The following is an 18,770-nucleotide window of genomic DNA, read 5'->3' on the forward strand; positions in this document are numbered from 1 at the left end:
ACCAGTTAGGACATCATCATTAAAAATAAATACCTCCCCAGAAAAAAACAAGTTGATATTGACATTCCTCATTTAAACCCAGGTTTATACTAAATTAGCAGTCTGCTAAATGACTTATATAAGAGCTTCAGAATTTTTTTAAAGGTGTAACTGAAATGGTATGGTAAGATTTTTAAAGGAGATAATGTGATTACAGCAATCATAAGATATAGGATTATACGACAGCTGTGGCAATTATGCAAACTTCTATTTTGGCAACATTCAAGTTGCCAATACCTGAGCTCTGAGGTTCCATTTATCCATTTTTCAGTGGAGAGACAATGGTAAAGCATACACTACTGATACATCTAGTCTACCACATTGTCTTAATAGGTTATACCTTCTCTAAACTGAAGGTTTCTGAAGGCAGGACCATCTGGTATTTGTTTTCACAACGGTCCCTGCTCCTGGTCCACAGAAGGTCCTCAATAAATGTTTGTTCAACGAATGAATGATTAAAATTTACTGGTATTAATACAAATTTCATACACTTACAGTCTCAATATACATAGCAGTAAACACTGTAATTTTCCATTTTGGCCACTTCTGATGAAAGTAATTTTACAAAGAATCATACCTTTTACTTCTTTATTAAATAATAACCACAGTATTGTTTTATAATAGAGTTATGCTCTTATAAATGGGTAACTTCTAAGTTAGTCAAAGCTACCTGGCCTTGTATCATGTGGTGGCAAATTCTGTGCTTTTATAGTCAGTCATTCTATGGTCATTTATCAGCCATTTTGGTTCTAGAAGTAATTTCCCTGCTGCGCAGTCTTTTGCTGGTTTTTAATTTGTTATGTGGTTCTATAAAGAACTGAAGGTTATAAGGTGAAACCAGACAACCACCTTTATTAAATTAGCAACCGTTAAAACATTATGTTAAGGTGATAAACACAAACCTATAGAATTTTATGGAACCAAGTAAATTTGCTACATTTCTTATAACCCCGAAACTTTTTCTTTTTCTTTTTTTTTTTTTTAAGGAATCTTCATCTCTTTTTGATAGGTGAGAATGCCTAGGTTTAATTTTTTTTTTAAAAGATTATTTATTTATTTGACAGACAGAGATCACAAGTAGGCAGAGAGGCAGGCAGAGAGGAAGGGAAGCAGGCTCCCTGCTGAGCAGAGAGCCCGATGCGGGGCTCGATCCGAGGACCCTGGGATCATGACCTGAGCCGAAGGCAGAGGCTTAACCCACTGAGCCACCCAGGCGCCCCGCCTAGGTTTAATTTTAACTTAAGTGGGGGAATTTCCTCATTCTCAAGATAAGGGTAGAGACATAAAAGCAGTATCAGATATAAAAGCAGTAAAAGAACTGGAAATAAACATGGGAAGGAGAGAGATGTGAGGTGGGGAGTGAGACCAGGAAGAGAGAGTAAGAGGAAACAGGTACAACTAGAGAGAGACACAGGTTCTGTGATAAAAGTAACAACTCAACGTCAAGTGCTCTTATCATAGCCTGGTGGCTACCTGGGACCTGAGCATAACAAGTTACCTCTCACCACTCTTTTTTAAAATGAGATGCCAATTTAGAAATATTGAAAAATAATGGCACGTTTTTATTTTAAAATGTTAAAGTCTATTTTTGAACAAAAATATCTCTTTTCATGATAGTCTATATTGTTCACAAAATATGAAACAGTGGCTTGAGTATTAAAGGATCTGTAGGGGTGTCTGGGTGGTTCAGTAGTTAATCGTCTGTTCAGCTCAGGTCACGATTCCAGGGTCCTGGGATCAAGCCCCGTGTCAGGCTCCCTGCTCAGTGGGCAGCCTGCTTCTCCCCCTCTCACCTCACACCGCCCGCCCACCCCGTGTTCCCTCTCCTGCTGTGTCTCTCTCTGTTAAACAAATGAATAAAGGATCTGTAAGTTAACTAGCTCTCATCTGGTCTCTTTGACATGCATAATCTTTTAGGTTGCTGGGTACTGTTTTGTGGGGGAGCTGGAGGTGGGTTAGTTTTCTCCAGTGTTCTAGTGCTACAAGTATACGTGACACTTAAATAATCACATTAACCCTTCTTCCTTTTGTCCCAAATGAACTCTTCAGTTTTGGTCTAGTTTGATCTTAGGAAGGATATATACAGAGGTGGTAGGAACCAAATTCTTCAGGAAAAGGTGAGTTATGTTTGTGTTTTACAAAATATTCTATCAAATTCCAGACTTTCAGCTCAGAATGAGATAGCTACAAAGACGACTAAATGAAATTGCACTTGACTTTTTTTTGTGCTCCGCACCTCCCTTCCATTCACCTTTATTTACTGCTTTTAATGTCCTGATGAAATTGAAAAAAGAACTACACACTGATGCAGGCAGATTATAAAAATGAAGATCCCAGATATATCCCTAACCCATGCTGCTAGTTAAAATACTTAATTACATTCTATATTAACTTCTGACACCTAAATAATAACTACAACTTAGGTTGTTATAGATCATGTAAATGTAAATATTTAAGAAAAAGGGTGATTCACATTAACTACTTGGGCAACAACCTCGTATTACCCTCGTCACACTGTTAAACAAAAAACATAAGGAAGTGAATTGTGTTTAATCCATGAAGGAAAAGAGAGAAAGAAGAGTTTTCAACATGTAAAATTCCAAAGAGAAGGACACTGTGGTTCTATCAGATGTAGTACCTTTATATTCATTAGTAGATTCCAGAAGGTATAAGTGATACACTTATGAAAGAAGATGCATATTACAAACTTGCATTGTTGATCCAAATGGAAGCAACTAGTAAGTGTACAAAGATTTCATGACAGGAAGAGGTAGATGGTTAAGAGAAAACTGGCTCATGATACAGATGAGTATCTGAGTAGAGGAATGAGGACTCTGAGTGGTAACAAACTTAACTGACAGATTAGTCACTGTACTGTTTTCTTCTTGGATCAGAGTAGTATTCTTTTGAGAGCATATACATGATGATCCAGAGCAGGAGAACCCAAAATTCTTTGTAAATTACAGGATACTATCCCACTTTGAATAGTAATTTGATATTAAAGGGCACTGGCTCTCTAAGTATGGTTATACAACAGAAAAGTAAACTGTTGGGATTTCAAATTACATGTGATCTTTAGCATGAGTACTGCTACCAGAGAATTCTGTTCAAAGGTTCTAACTTAGTTCCAGATGAATCAGGTAATTTCCTTGCACTTCCTCTTCATACCCAGACTTACCTGGCTGATGTTTACATATGACCCATAGGGTTGGTAGTTTCACTAAGCCCAGGATGGGTTCCTGGCAGTGTGGTTGGCGGCTCTGCCGATACGGCAGAAACTTTTTCTTCTTCCCTTCTCTTAAGGCAGGCTGCTTTGGGGTTAAGGTTCCTCTCTGAAACAGGAAAAAAATAATAATTTTTATCGTTACAGTGGTAAGTTATGAATTAGGGACTCTTAGGTCTTAAATTGAACAAACTGCTCTTATGTTTTCTTTTTCTTTTTTTTTTTAAGGTTTTATTTATTTGACACAGAGATACAGAGTACAAGTAGGCAGAGCATCAGGCAGAGAGAGAGGGAGAAGCAGGCTCTCTGCTCAGCAAGGAGCCCGACGCAGGGCTCCATCCCGGGACCTGACATCATGACCCGAGCTGAAGGCAGCGGCTCAACCGACTGAGCCACCCAGGCATCCCTTAGATTTTCTTTCTAAGGGGATTACCACTCTCTGCAATTTCATTCCCACAATGAGTAACATCACACAGAGGCAACAATGATGTGCTCACATAAACCTTCAGATTAAATAAGCCTCTAGTGAGTATTTGGTGTCTTCTTATTCTGCTTCTGATTTAGTTTTCTGGGTTTGGTTTGATCTACATCAACATCCAAAGGTAAAGGCAGTTCTTTTACTGCTTTACTCAAACATTTGGGCAAGTGCCAGTGTTAGTCTACCAAATCTCCTCAGTGTCCTGCTAAGATATGGTACATTGGATTGATATGAATGTGACATTCTCTTATGTACCTGGAGAGAGACATCTGTGCTTTATCTAGAATTTTATCAGCTTAGAAAATGATAAAATCGATACCCTCAGCCATTCCTCTATAAAAAAATGTGCCAACTCCTTAAGGTAGAGAGGTAGCTGGCACATTATCTTGCTTTTCTACTTTTATATGTAGAACGAGATGACTGAATGTTTCTTTCTACTGCGAGAGGTGGGATTAAAAGGGTGATAAAAACCTTCTCTACTGCTTTGTATATAAGATAGCAGAGACATGAGGTGCCTGGGTGGGTCAGTCATTAAGTGTCTGCCTTCGGCTCAGGTCATGATCCCAGGGTCCTGGGACTGAGCCCCGCATTAGGCTCCCTGCTTGGCGGGAGGCCTGCTTCTGCCACTCCCCCTGCTGTGTTCCCTCTCTCGCTGTGTTTCTGTCAAATAAATAAGTAAATAAAATCTTAAAAAAAAAAAAAAAAAGCAGAGACAACTAAATGGAATTTTTGAAGTGGGCATTTTCAAGAGTAGAGGGTCTTACTATGTGAAATAAAGGGAAAGAAAACCATTGGATTGGAGACCCACTAGATCAAAATCCACTTGGGAATTATTTTTCATGATATCTTTTCCTTAAATGAGTATTTATTTATCTTTAAAGATTTTATTTATTCATCTGAGACAGAAAGACACATAGAGAGAGCCTGAGCAGGGGGAGAGGGAGAGGGAGGGGGAGAAGCAGACTCCCCGCTGAGCCAGTACCGCCCCCCCCCTCCAACGCAAGGCTTGATCCCAGGACCTGGAGAGCATGACCTGAGCCAAAGGCAGATGCCCAACCCTCTGAGCCACCCAGGTGCCCCCTTATAAGTTTTACGTACAAAATATCCAACCCATGACAGCTTTTGGTTAGTTTTTTGTTTCTGATAATATCATAAAGTGAAAAGTTGTTAAATGTATTTTTGTGAACTGATTAAAAATGTCCTAATGAATGTAATATAAAAGGATCACTTAAAATTAGTCTGTAATGAAGGGGTGCCTGGCTGGCTCAGTCAATGGAGCATGGGACTCTTGAGCTCAGGCTTGTGGTTTGAGCCACACACTGGGTGTGGAGATTACTTAAAAATACATCTTGGGGCACCTGGCTGGTTCAGGTGGTAGAGCACAGGATTCTTGATCTTGGTGTCATAAGTTCAAGCCCCATGCTGGGTGTGGAGACTACTTAAAATCTATAATGAAAAAAAATCTGAAAAAAGTTTAGTCTATAATGAAAACCATATCTTGCAGAAGATGTGAATTTTGTTAGATTTTCTTGAAATGGCCAACTGAATGCAACATAGCAGGACTCTTCTTTTTTTATGTATTTCCTGTAAGCCAAGTAAAATGTATTTGAACATGCATTTACAATACATATTTATAGTCACTTCTAAGTTTCAAAAAAGTAGACAAAAGACTTTATTATGGTAAACTCAGCTGATTCTATTGACAATTACTCATGCACAATGATAAAATTTCATTTTAGAGTTCGTATTTTCTCAGCCTATTTGGGAAAAGACATAAAGCCGCTTCAACTATTAAGAAGATCGGGGTGCCTGGGTGGCTCAGTGGGTTAAAGCCTCTGCTTTCAGCTCAGGTTATGATCCCAGGGTCCTGGGATGGAGCCCTGCATCGGGCTCTCTGCTCAGCAGGGAGCCTGCTTCCTCCTCTCTCTGCCTACTTGTAATCTCTGTCTGTCAAATAAATAAATAAAATCTAAAAAAAAAAAAAAAAAAAGAAGATCAATGAAGAAAGAAAGGTACACACTTATTTATTAGGATAAGTAGTAAGAAAAAAAGGCATGTTCATTCATTATGTAAAAATACCAGGAATTGTTTTCTTAACAAGTAAATGTACACTTCTAATAACTAGAGTTCTGTCTTTTATTAGGTGCCATGTCCCTCTGCTATGCAGAGAGCAGTCTTCAATAATGACTGGAGAGACTGAAAAAGGCATAAATTAACATGTTAAATCCAAAGAGGAGAAAGTTGAGATTTGAAAGTTTTCCAGCTGAAACAGGTTCACATTTATCTCATAAAAAACCCCTGCTCTTAGCAAACTATGACCTTGTGTCACACAAGGATGATTAGAATAGCTAGAGAGGACTAGAACCAAAAACTCAAGCTGGGCAATATCTCGCAAGATTTCTTCGGTCAGTCAGAAAAAGAACATTCAGGGCTGTAAGAATCAAGAGAATAAGCGCTAGAAAATGTTAAGTGAGGTTTGATCCAAAAAAGCCAAATGCTGGTGTTGCCTTTAATACCTTCTGGTGTGTGGAATCAGCCCATGGGAAATGTATTAAGTAGCCAGAAGCCTTGATGTACAGGTGAGCAGACATTACCTGCAGGGCATGAGAAGTGACTATCTTTCTCACATTTCAATTACAGTAATTCTGTTATTGACTTCTGGTATGTTATTGAGGACTGAGCTCTCTTAAAATAGCATCTTCTCAATGTACCTAAAGCTCAAATTTTGGCTAACTACACAGTCACTTCCTACATTATTATGACTGGATAAATATTCATTATTATAATATAACTATGTGGACATACTTGCAAGTCAAGAATTTTACATTGTTTCCTTACTTGTATGACTGCTTGTTTTTCCTGCAGTTAACACTTGCTTTGCTATTCATTTGCTAGTAATGCTAATTTTGTCCCCCGACCCATGCTCCAGGAGATCTAATAAATGCCTATCAACCTTTTATTTTTCCTTAAAATTTCAAACATACCATCATTTCATCTATTAATTCCATTTTCTTACCCTGGAAAGAAAATTGGGAAAAATCCCTTTCTTTCTTCTGCAGCTAACTAACATCTATTTTTTTTTTTTTAAGATTTTATTTATTTTAGGGGTGCCTGGGTGGCTCAGTGGGTTGGGCCTCTGCCTTCAGCTCAGGTCGTGATCTCGGGTCATGGGATCGTGCCCCGCGTCGGGCTCTCTGCTCAGCGGGGAGCCTGCTTCTCCCCCTCTCTCTGCCTACGTGTGATCTTTGTCAAATAAATAAATAAAATCTTTAAAAAGAAAAAACAAAAAAACCCAAGATTTTTTATTTTAGAGAGAGACAGAGTGAGCATGAGCAGAGGAAGGGGTAGAGGGAGCAGACTCCCCACTCAGCGGGGAGCTTGATGTGTGGCTTGATCCCAGGATGCTGACATTACAACATGAGCTGAGGTCATACGCTTAACCTACTGAACCAGCCAGGTGCCCCACCATCTCCTATTTTCAATGTATAGGCACACTGATTTTCTAGGCCTAATAGATCTTGTCATGAGATCTCTTTTTGATGCTCTCTGTGTTAGATTCTTTGCTTCTCAGATCACATGCCTTTATCTTTATTGATTATGTCCTTACTTGGCTAAAGCATATATTCCAGAAGCCTTCTGAGAACATGTACATAGGAGGTAAAATTTTAAAGTCTTTGCATATCCAAAATCTCTTTATTCTATCTTCATCCTTTGATTAATGGTTTGGGTAGACACAGAATTCTAGATTAAAAATGATTTTTTTCCTCAGAATTTTGAAGGCACTGTCCTACTATCTCCTGGAATCCAGCATTATTGGCCTAGAATTCTGATGATATTTTGACTCTGAGGGATCCAACTTTTTCACACTAGACAGACCTTTGCTTAATCTTCTGTTTTCAGGTAATGCCTTCTCCAACATTAGCAAAGAATAGAGCCTTTCAGGGGCTAGGAGTTTTGTGGGACAGAATAACCTGCTTTTCATGGTATTCCTCCTGTTCCACTTTAATTTCTTCTGTCTAAATAAGTCAATTACCACTACTCTGTCTACTTTCCATCTTACACACATATTATGCTCTCTGATTTGAATGCTATAATCTTTTTCCATCTGTCTTTGTGGATTAATACTATATTTATTCATTTCAGTGAAGATTTAGTAAGGAGTATTATCAATGACTATGCTAAGACTACCATGTATTAACCATATCACTGCAACTAAATTAAAATCTCCTGAGGGTAGTAGGGTCTGGAAATTTGGGAAAAGGAAAAGCCTTGGGAGATTCTGGCAGATTTGGGAACCATTATCTTAGCTCATTCATCTTCAAACTTACTAAGACACCAGGAAACTAAAATCCTAATAGTTCTACTTTCCTTAAATTATTCCTGGAAGGGAAGTAAGCTGACTGAGCAGACCTGTGAAAGTTTGAGGAGGAAATGTCTAAGCACTAATCTAATTGTTAGTAAAGATAAGACTAGAAAGTTGAAAGTAATATGCAAAATCTACTGAGAATTAGTAAAACTAATGTTGATTTTATAGTTGTCACAATGGAAAGGCTCGAACTGGCAATGGCAGGGACCAAGTAGAATTTGGTATGTGAAGCACCAAGACACAAAAAGTGCTCTGGCAAGATCTGAGGCTCAGAAGGGAAGCCACTCCTCCTGCTCTTCTCTAGAATACACCGCTGGTTGCCCTCCTGATATAGCCACTTGTCCAGGGATAACAGGTTGCGGACAGCCAGATACAGTCCTGAAGCACTATCCCAAATCAGGTAAGGAAAAAGTGCAGAGAATGCCCGAAGTAGTCCTATAAACAAAATGTGCCTCTTTATAGAAACCAATGGGCCCAGGGACTGCTGAGTAGAACCCTTGTAGGGATGAAGAGGCTCTCAGAAGTAAACAGGTTACTCAAATAACTCAAAACTGCTAGAGATAATGCCCAGAGAAGACACTGGCCATATTAAACTCTAAAGGTGCTCCCACAGAAAGGCAGAGGTATGTGGGCTGCACGAAGGGTTCTAAATCCATTTTGACAGCCATCAGAGTGCCTTTCAAGAAGGATCTTGAGTGAATCCCAAGGCTTTTACATTAAAGACATAAAATAAAAGCTCTGGGCTTTGAAGCCCAGAGTCTGAGGTTGGAAGGAAGGTAGGCTTTTATGAATATGAAAGCAGCCCCTAACTGAAGTTATAGTCAGTGTATTTTAAATTCTGTTCACACTCTAATCAGTCAGTGGCTCCTTATATAGAGCTTTCCAGAACTGCACAAAAAAGTCAGTACCCATTAATGGTTACCAGAAAGTTATCAGGCAGTTGGATGAGCTTATGTGTTACATCTTCTCTCAGACTCAGCCTTTCTGCCCTAGCTACCTACAGGGAACCACTACAAAGTCAAATCTTACAAGTGAATGAGTAAAATCCACCCAGGCACGGTGGAGTTTACAACTTTTTTCAAACACAGAGGTATTTCTCATTTTGATGACTCCGATCTAAGAGTCTGATCTTAAATGAGGTGTTTTTAAAAATAAAGGACTCTGTATTCTAGCTCTAATAAACAGCGGGAAGGAAAGCTGTACAGGGATAAGCTCTGGCACTGCTGCTGTCCAAACAGACCAGTGCTGACAACAGTTTTTACAGCAAATAGCTGGGTCGAGTCAGGGTAGAAAAGATCTTGAGTCTGCAGAGCAGGAGGAGGAATGTACAGGGACCACAAAACACAGGTGCCGCACCGCCTTCAGAGTGAGAAAAAAGGTGTCAGACACAATGAAAAACAAAACAAAACAAAACTCTGATAAAGTGAGAGCAAATACTGAAGGCTCAAGGAGTCACTGATCCTACCACAGATGAGTGGGCAACAATCAGACTCTTTGTGAGCATCCGACGGGAGGCTATACATTCTTGAAAATCAGGTTTCATTAACATTCACCCTTTACAGATAGTCCAAGGGCCTTGATAGGGGCAAGTATCTGAGTTTAATGGTATACTGGTTATGCATGAAATAATCTATTCATCATTCTTATTAAATATACTGGAGGGGAAGTGGATGGATCAATTAATTACTATGGTTAAGCTTTTCTGAAAGTGTATTCAAGTTCTCCAAACTCTGGTTTCCTTAGTGTATTCCTTCTGTGACCAATGCTGAGAGTCCATGGTTATAGTTGTTAAGTGTCTGCTCTATTCATATTCTTTTTTCTTTTCCAACTTTCTTTAAATAAAATCCCATATAAACATCCATTAAATAAGAAAGAGTTGTTCTTAATGAAGAGAAGCTAGAAGTAGGGTTTGGAACCCAAGGGCACATCTATAATTCTTTGCCAAAAGACTTAGGATAAAACATTCATAACTCTGAATGAGAAAACAAAGAGGAATATGAAAAAAATAAACTCAAAAGTTTCAAGGGCAGGAAGCTTATATTAATTGGTAAGATAGGATCCAACATAGAGGTGATTTAGATAGGAGGTGTGCAATAAATAGTTGTTCAAAAAATGAAGTTTCAAAGCTTCCTCAAGATTCCATCAAACTCCTCAAAAGATAAAACGGTTGGGGCACTTGACTGAGTCAGCAGTGGATAAGCCTGAAATAAACCATACTTTTGCCCTGAGAAACACACAAGCATGTTGGTGCACATTAGACCAAGAAGTTCATAGCATTCCTGATCAGGAATCAACAAATAAGCCCTGAGACCATATTAACCTGGGTATGAAGAACATCTATATGAAGTAAAGCCGGGAGTGGCCATGCTCAGGCATCCTATTAATCAGCAGGGCCATTTTAATAGACAGCCCAGGGTAAAGTAGGAGAGAAACTCAGTACAGAGAATGGGGAAGAAAGGAAGAAGCAGGGAGGAAAACAGGCCTAGGCAGGCAAATTCAACAGTGTGGGAGATCAGACTTAACATGAACAGGAACAAGAAGGGCATAAAGCACTAATGCTGAGCAGAAGGCAGAGGCTGGTTATTCTCTGCAACATTTCAAAGGGTTGTGCTGGTTTGTGGGAAGCACCAAGCCTACAGATACGGACAAATACTAGGAGGCAGAGGTGAGAGAACTACAGAGAAAACTTGATCCAGATGATGCAGTGGCAGAAGTACGAGTTGAACTTGACAAACAACTTCCCAAGCAGAAGAGCAAGTGAAAAAAGAAAAGTCTGCCCACCTAAGGCAGAACAGTTATTTATCTTTGCTGAACCTACTTACCTCTGACTTGCTGTTCTAGACTAAGGATGACTGCCACGGCCTGATGAAGAATAAGGAGTTTTGTTTGGGGTTTTTCACTCTTTAAATGGAGCTGACACATTCGACCAAGCTCTTTGAATGCCTCATTAATATCCCGCACACGTAAACGTTCTCTGGCATTGTTAGCCATCCGCCTTTCTTTCTCCCTTTCTATCTTCTGTTCTGGGTTCAAATCCTCATCTTCATTAGTACTGCTAGAAAATGAAGTAACGACAATGTCTATTAGATCCCTATGAAAATTACCTATAATTTTACCAAAGAGTAGACACAGTTATACTTAACATGATTATATATATATATGTATATATATATCTTTCCAGTCTTTCTTTAATGTGTGTATATATATATATAGTTGAAATTATATCACATACATTTTCAAAAAATTTTATTTATTTACTTACTTATAAAGCAAACACACTGTATAAGTGGGGAGAGGGGCAGAGAGGAGGAGAGAGAGAATCCCAAGCAGACTCCAAGCTGATTGTGGAGCCTGATGCAGGGCTTGATCTCAAAACCCTGAGATCACCACCTGAGCTGAAATTAAAATTCAGAGGCTCAACCAACTGAGCCACCCTGGCACCCAACAACATACATTTTTAAATGCATTTTCCATTGCATCTTCAGCATAAACACTTCTCCATACTAGTTTAAGTTTTTATAAACATAATTTGAATGACTTCATAACATTCTAGGGCCTTGCTACTCAGAATGTGATCAGCATCAGCATTACTGGGACTTGTTAAAAACACAGACTCTCAAAGTTCTACTGTAAGCCTACTGAATTGAAAGCTACATTTTAACAAGATCCCTGGCTGGTTCATATGTACATTAAGGTTTGAGAAGCACTGTCCTAGTACACTAATCTACTATAATTTGCCTAACCTGTGCTCCTAAATATATTCCAAATCATCTCTCTCACATGCTTTTTTTTCCCCCTCACCTGATGAAGAAAAGCTTACGACACAGAATAAGAGAAGTATCTCAGAAAATGACTACTTTTTGTTTGAGAGAAATATCGTCAGTGGCGATGATTCTAAAACATGAGGCATGGGATGCCTGGGTGGCTCAGTCTGCCGGGCATCTGCCCTTGGCACTGTCATAGGGCAGGGGTGAGTCATAGGGCAGGGTTGAGTCATAGTCTTGAGGTACTGGGATCAATCCCTGTGTTGCACTCCCTGCTCAGCGGGGAGTCTGTGTCTCCCGCTCCCTCTTGTGCTCCCTCTCTGTCATGTGCACGCTCTCACTCTCCAATAAATAGATAAAATCTTAAAAAAAAAAAAACACAAAAAAAACCCCATGAATCAAATAGAACAATTTTTTTGAAGGACAAATTGGCAAAATGAACCTAAAGCCTTAAAATGTTCTTTATATCTTGATCAGCAATTCTAACTTAAGAAATTCACTCTAAGGATATAATTAGGGATGTACATAGGAATTTATGTAAAAAAGTTGATAACAGAATTATTTAGTCTAGCAACTAATTAGGAGTCCAATAATAGGACACAGGTTAAAATAAATCACAGGACATCCAGACAACTGTCTACTGTGTAGTCTCTAAAAATTAGGCTGCAGATTGTGCTAATAAGTAAAAGATGCCAGACACAAGACTACATACTGTATGATTTACATGAACCTCTAGAAAAGACAAAGCGCTAATAATGAAAAGCAGATGAACGGCTGCCAAGGGACGGAAGAAGGGTACTGATTACCAAGGGGCATAAGGCAACTTTTTGGGGTGGTAGAAATATTCTTATTAGTAATGTTGTGGTGGTTATAAGACCATACACATTTGGACAAAAACTGTACCCTTAAACTTGGTGTATTTTATTATATATATGTGAATTAAACTTCAATAATGCTGGCTAAAAAACAAAGGAAAAAAACATGTGAGAAAAATCAGGGACAGATGAAAATATGAAAAATACACTGCTATATGAAAAAATTGATATTGTAAAACTGATAACCAATTTAATTCCAATTTATATTTATGGCATATCTAATCATTAAAGAGTAAATAGTAGTTAATTCTTGAAAGATCAGTTTCTTGTGATTTTTGTGTTCTTTTCTATATTTTCCAAATTTCTGTAATGAAAACAGATTAAGTAATCAGATAAAAGCCCAAACATTTGAAGGAGATGATCTGGAATTACTTTTAGAAAATTCTATTTATTTTTCAGAAATAAATGAGCAGTCTCAGAACCCTGAAATAATATGCACAAAGGAGCTCTAATAAACTTGAGTACTGTAATAAAGATTAAGTACATAATAGATTTTTTTCTAGCTAATTGTCAAGAATTACATAAAAATATTCTTTTATATTAGAATCACTAGCTCTTTTATTCAAAGGAAACTTTACAGATCATCTAGCCCAAAGGGTTCCTAATATGGCCACCAATCAGAATCTTCAGGGGTACCTGAAATATACAGGCTTCGAAGGTCCCACTACCAGAGATGCTGATTTAGTGAGCTTGGGTTGGGACTAAGACAACCTGTTTTTCTAAAGCACTTCAGGATTTTGTGCATTAGGGCTGAGAACTACTGCCAGATCGAGAGAGATCAGTGACGATCCTAGCATTACATAGCTAATTAGTGGCAGTGTAATGACAAGGACCCAGGTAAGTATTCTATGGAAACAAGGCTATACCACACTCTTAAAATCATCATTATCATAATAGTAACTACAGTACCTTACTGCATGCAAAAAAGTGTGCAAAGGGCTTTATATGCATCATTTTCAGTTTATTTCCATAAGAATCCTATACTACTCTCTTTTTAGAGGAAAAAACCCTGAAGTTCAGAGAGTTTTAACAACTTGTCCAGGGTAACTTGGCAAGTATGTGATGAAGCCGTAATTCAATCAAGGACCATGATATTAATCTATTGATTATCATTAATTACTAAGCATTGCTGTTACTAGTAAACTGTTATACCTCCTTCTCATTTTCTGATGACCTATAACAGGGTTCAGTAATCTATGGCCCATAAGCTGGCTTCCTGTTTTCTTACATAAAATTTACTCAAAGAGCTATGCTCATTTGCTTATGTATTGTCTTTGGTTGCTTTTATCATAATGGCAGGGTTGAGTAGTTGTGACAGAGACCCACCCAATGGCCCACAAAACCTAAAATAGCTACTCTCTACCCTTTACATGGAAAATTTGCTGAACTCTGACCTTTAAGATGAAAAGATGAATTAGAAGGAAAGATGCAAATTATTTCTCTTAAAATTCTATTTGAATAATAAAACTGCTAAATAATTAAGATGCCTCAAAGGAGTAGTCTCTGGATTCTCTGACCCAATTTTTACTTCTTCATGCTCCGGTACAACTGAGTATAATGCATACTAAAATGACAATATTAAGGGACACCTGGGTGGCTCAGATAGGTAAGCATCTACCTTCAGCTCAGGTCACGATCCCAGGGTCCTGGGTTCTCTGCTCAGCTGGGAGTGTTTCTCCTTCCCATCTCCCCCTCCCTCCAGATTGTGCTTGCTCTTGCTCTCTCTCAGATAAATAAACAAAATCTTAAAAAAAAAAAAAAAAAGACAGGGACGCCTGGGTGGCTCAGTGGGTTAAGCCTCTGCCTTCAGCTCGGGTCATGATCTCAGGGTCCTGGGATCAAGCCCCACATGGGGCTCCCTGCTCGGCGGGGAGCCTGCTTCCCCCTCTATCTCTGCCTGCTGCTCTGCCTACTGTGACCTCTCTCTCTGTGTCAAATAAATAAAATCTTAAAAATATACATATTATTGATGCCAAAAAACAGGGTATGCCAGAAATACACCAAACCATCTAAATTTAATGTAGAATGAGAAGAAAAATCTGAGGGAAGAATCTGAAAATCATTTGAAACTAATGTACTATGTTTCAATATCCATAGTGAAAAGCAAAGTCAAGTGTGATTTCTAGAAAATCTTCCCCAACAACATCAGTCCACCTGGAGTACTTCCTTTTCCATGTTCTTCTCAAATCATTGTTTAAATGAGGAGTTGGCAAACTTCCTCTGTAAAGGGCCAGATAGTAAATATTTTCAGCTTTGTGGGCCATCTGGTCTCTGCTGTAACTACCCAAATCTGCCACCGTGTTGGGAAAGCAGCCATAGACCATATGCAAATGAATGGGGTATGGCAGTGTTCCAATAAAACTTTATTTATTAAAATAGACCATGGGCTAGATTTGGCCCATGGGCCATAGTTTGCCGACCCCTGGTTTAAATCATACAACAGTTTTACCATAAACATAGCGTTAAAATAATATATTCAAATATTTATTGGTGTACTGTATCTAAATGTCTCCAAATGTAAAATTTAACTGTTTTAATTATTTTGTGCTCCAACTGAAGGGAGAGATATAATTCTTTTTTATATGTAGCCCCTAAAATACTGTGGTACAATGGAATGCATAATTTTGGAGTCAGCATTTTATGACCCCCCTTTTAGGGCTACTGTGAGCACTAAATGAGGTAAAATATGAAGTCCTAACACACTATCTAGAACATAGGTGACACTTAATAAATGCATGACACCCTTCAATTTTCCAAGCATTTTCACCCATGGCGAGTGAGTGAAATGTAATACATGGGTGCTAACAAATACCTTGTTCTGCCTCTCGATGAAACCTTGATATCTTTTTGGGAGGATTCATCATCTGATTTCATGTCATCTGATGAAGGAGGTTCATGAAGGTTTTCATCTTTTTCTTTGTTTTCAGTCTTGATTTCTGCTGGAACAACAGTTCCAGACTGACTTTGCAAGCCACCTAACAAAGAGGCAAGAAACACAAATGTCCAGAATTAGAACTAAGACAGTAAAAAGCCTTCTAGATGGTGAATGTTTTTACTTGTTACAGGACTCTTATGGAAGTCTGAAGATGTAGGATAATATACTATTTAGCGGTGGAAAGAACAGATCCACAAACCTTGGAAAAAATTACTTTTAAAGCATCTGTATTTAAATGAAAGTCTGGGGTGCCTGGGTGGCTCAGTGGGTTAGGCATCGGACTCCATGCTCAGCAGGGAATCTGCTTGAGATTCTCTCTCTCTCTCCCCCCACCTCTCCCCAAAAAAAATAAATCCTAAAAAATCAGTAAATAAATAAAAGAAAAAGTCCGACCTTGATGGTCACTCTAATGCTTACTTTAAGGCACTATTTAACAATTGAACAAATATGAGAAACTTGATGCAGTTTAGAAACTGACTTCTAAGATGCTGCTAAGGTAAAGGAAATAAGCTTTAACATTTCCCCAGATAAATACAATAAAATGGGTCACATGATTAAATATAACTGGGAAAACTTTACTTTGGTGGTCTTAAAATTAGTAATATATTTGTACTTATAAGCTCTATTATAACATTTATCAGTTTATTGTTTGTCTCTCTAATTAAATTATAATCTTCTAAATAAAAGCTATTATCACTTGGAGCTCTCAACCTACTCAGAAAAATTCTTTACTGCCTCTAAGGACCATAAGGGCTCAGTCACGAGGGGAAGTGACTAGGAAAGAGACGTAACGGAAGCATGAGCAGGTAAGATGACCAGTAAATACTGAACAGTTTGCATGTGGTTCTATCTGTCAATAAATATCTAAAATTGGCCCAGCCAAATAGGAAAATTGGAACTAAATACCTACCCTCTATATTCAGTGGTACTACTGTTTGGAATTGCCCCACCTAAGATGACTTTTGGTTCACAGATGTCAATCTGCTTGTAAGAAAGATATCAGTGTTCCAAATGATATCTCTGTATGCATTACTGCTGAGACCAACAATACAGTTACCTCTATAATTTTCTTGTGTTTTGTGGTTCAAGTCTGTGCTTGAAGCAGTGACCGTACTAGACAGGACTGAATGATTGCCATTGAGATTGACAGAGTCTTCTCGATGAGTTCCAACCTAAAGTTTAAAAAGAAAAAAAAAAAGTCAAGACCGTTTAGGGGCAATGATTGTTTAAATTCTTTTAATGGGCTTAATAGAGAAAATGAAATCTATCATTCATCTGAATTTAACAACTTTTTTGGGATGCTACTTTTCTGATTTTTGGATTTCAAAAGACTTGCTGGTACCACTGCTTCTGAATCAAAATAAAAAAAAAATTCCAACGTTCAAATTTTATATTCCACAGAAGGTTGCTGTATGAACTGAAAGAGCTAACAGAGATAAAGCACTCTAGAAGCCATAAAGCACTACACATTATAGCATCTGCTAATAATCCTACATCAATCAATCTGCAAATCTATTCCATATGCATATTCCATATGTATGAATTTGCATTTAACAAAATATTGCTACACTCCAAGTAATAACAGTATTTATCTATACTTTGCATACCCTTTCCTCACACACACGGACAGTTTCTTGTTTTTTCTTCTTCCTTTGCCTCCCTCAAAAATTTTAAAAGAGCAGCAAAAGCAATATAAAATGAAATAAACTTAAAACAAAAGTTCTGTATTGGCAGGCAACAAAAATGACGTATTTTTATTGTTTTAGAGAAAAAGAAAGAAAAAGATGAATTATGCTAATTGCATAAATCACAATTAGCCTAAAATTAGAAGACATGCAAGTATCACCAAGTATTTTAGCTATAGTTGTATTTTTAGAAAAACTGGTTACAAATAAACTTTTATTAGAACAGTAGCACATGTGTCAACTACAAGATTAAGCCTTTAATTAAGAGGTTTATTGCTTGAAGTTATATATAAGAATCACTGTTTTTCAACAAATCCCTCAATCCCAGCAAACTCTTTTGCTTTGGATCCCTCCTGAGTAATTAATTTAGCTTTTATCTTTCATGAGTTTGTATGGATTTTACCCTAAGAGGTATAAATACCCCTGTGCAAGTTTATCCTTTGGTTTCCTGTGAACCCAACAAAAGGCACCAAAGCAAAGTTTTAGGCAACAGGCCATTTGGTATTGGACTAGATTAGAAAACGTCAGGTTTTTCACCACTCTTTTAAAGAAATGTCTGCGCTCTGTCCTTACTCTTATCTTTCATGTAGCTTTTCTTTTTAAATTTTTCCAAGGAGGGAGGGTGGCATAGGTGAGGAGAGTAGGAGGGGAGAGAGAGAATCTTAAGCAGGCTCCAAGCCCAGCATGGAGCCCGAGGTGGTGTTCCATCTCTCACAACACTGAGATCATGACCTGAGCCCAAATCAAGAGTCACTGAACTGACTGATCCATCCAGGTGGCCCTTTAATGTAATTTTAAAAAACTCACTTAATGGATTCCCTATGTACTTCTAAATTTATTTGAGGATCAGTCATTGCTGAAGATTAGCTGCTTTCTTTGCTTGCTATAAACTACTTAATGATCTAAGAAGAAGGTCAGTTTAAAAATCCCATTTATAAAAATAAATATAATAAAAATACAATATACAGCTGTAAAATCTTTGGGACTTTAGGAGTCTAAGCCTATTCTAAAGATAAATACCACCAGAACAATATTGACTGGCTGAAGAAATCATTGCAGGACAAAGTAAAAGCTAAGATTTCTGTGTTTGTGTTTAGAATGTGAACTTAAAACAGAACTTCCCCTGATCATTGGTAATACGTGGTAAATTTTGTTCTCACCTACTATTCTGAGCTATCATACCAAGTAACTTAAAAGAAAATAGTCTTTTAAAACTTAAACTTTTAAACATATGTGCATCTACTCTATACTGTATGTGTACAACTCATTTTACAGCTCTGTAAGACAATACTGTTGAATAGTCACAGACTGAATTTCCATCCAACCAATAAGTGATGATGCATCTTCTGAATTCTTACTTCTTTTTATTTTATTAGTAAAAACAATTCTTTGATTTTCTGAATCA

At 37.9% G+C, this 18,770-nt stretch overlaps 1 protein-coding gene across 6 annotated transcripts in view; it reads right to left on the reverse strand.

Moving 5' to 3' along the window:
* TCF12 (transcription factor 12) overlaps positions 1–18,770 on the reverse strand; it is a 381,460-nt gene that overhangs the window by 2,397 nt on the left and 360,293 nt on the right. For all 6 annotated transcript variants that reach the window (XM_032864863.1, XM_032864864.1, XM_032864865.1 and 3 more), the window contains 4 exons: positions 16,738–16,852; positions 15,558–15,720; positions 10,929–11,161; positions 3,218–3,371 (listed from right to left, as the gene is read on the reverse strand). In XM_032864863.1, coding sequence (XP_032720754.1) covers positions 3,229–3,371; positions 10,929–11,161; positions 15,558–15,720; positions 16,738–16,852 — 654 coding nt within the window. In that variant the 3' untranslated portion in view covers positions 3,218–3,228. The remainder of the gene's footprint in view (positions 1–3,217; positions 3,372–10,928; positions 11,162–15,557; positions 15,721–16,737; positions 16,853–18,770) is intronic.

The sequence above is a fragment of the Lontra canadensis genome, unplaced genomic scaffold (assembly GCF_010015895.1).
Source record: "Lontra canadensis isolate GAN:19392208 unplaced genomic scaffold, GSC_riverotter_1.0 scaffold28, whole genome shotgun sequence".
Lineage (NCBI taxonomy): Eukaryota > Metazoa > Chordata > Mammalia > Carnivora > Mustelidae > Lontra > Lontra canadensis.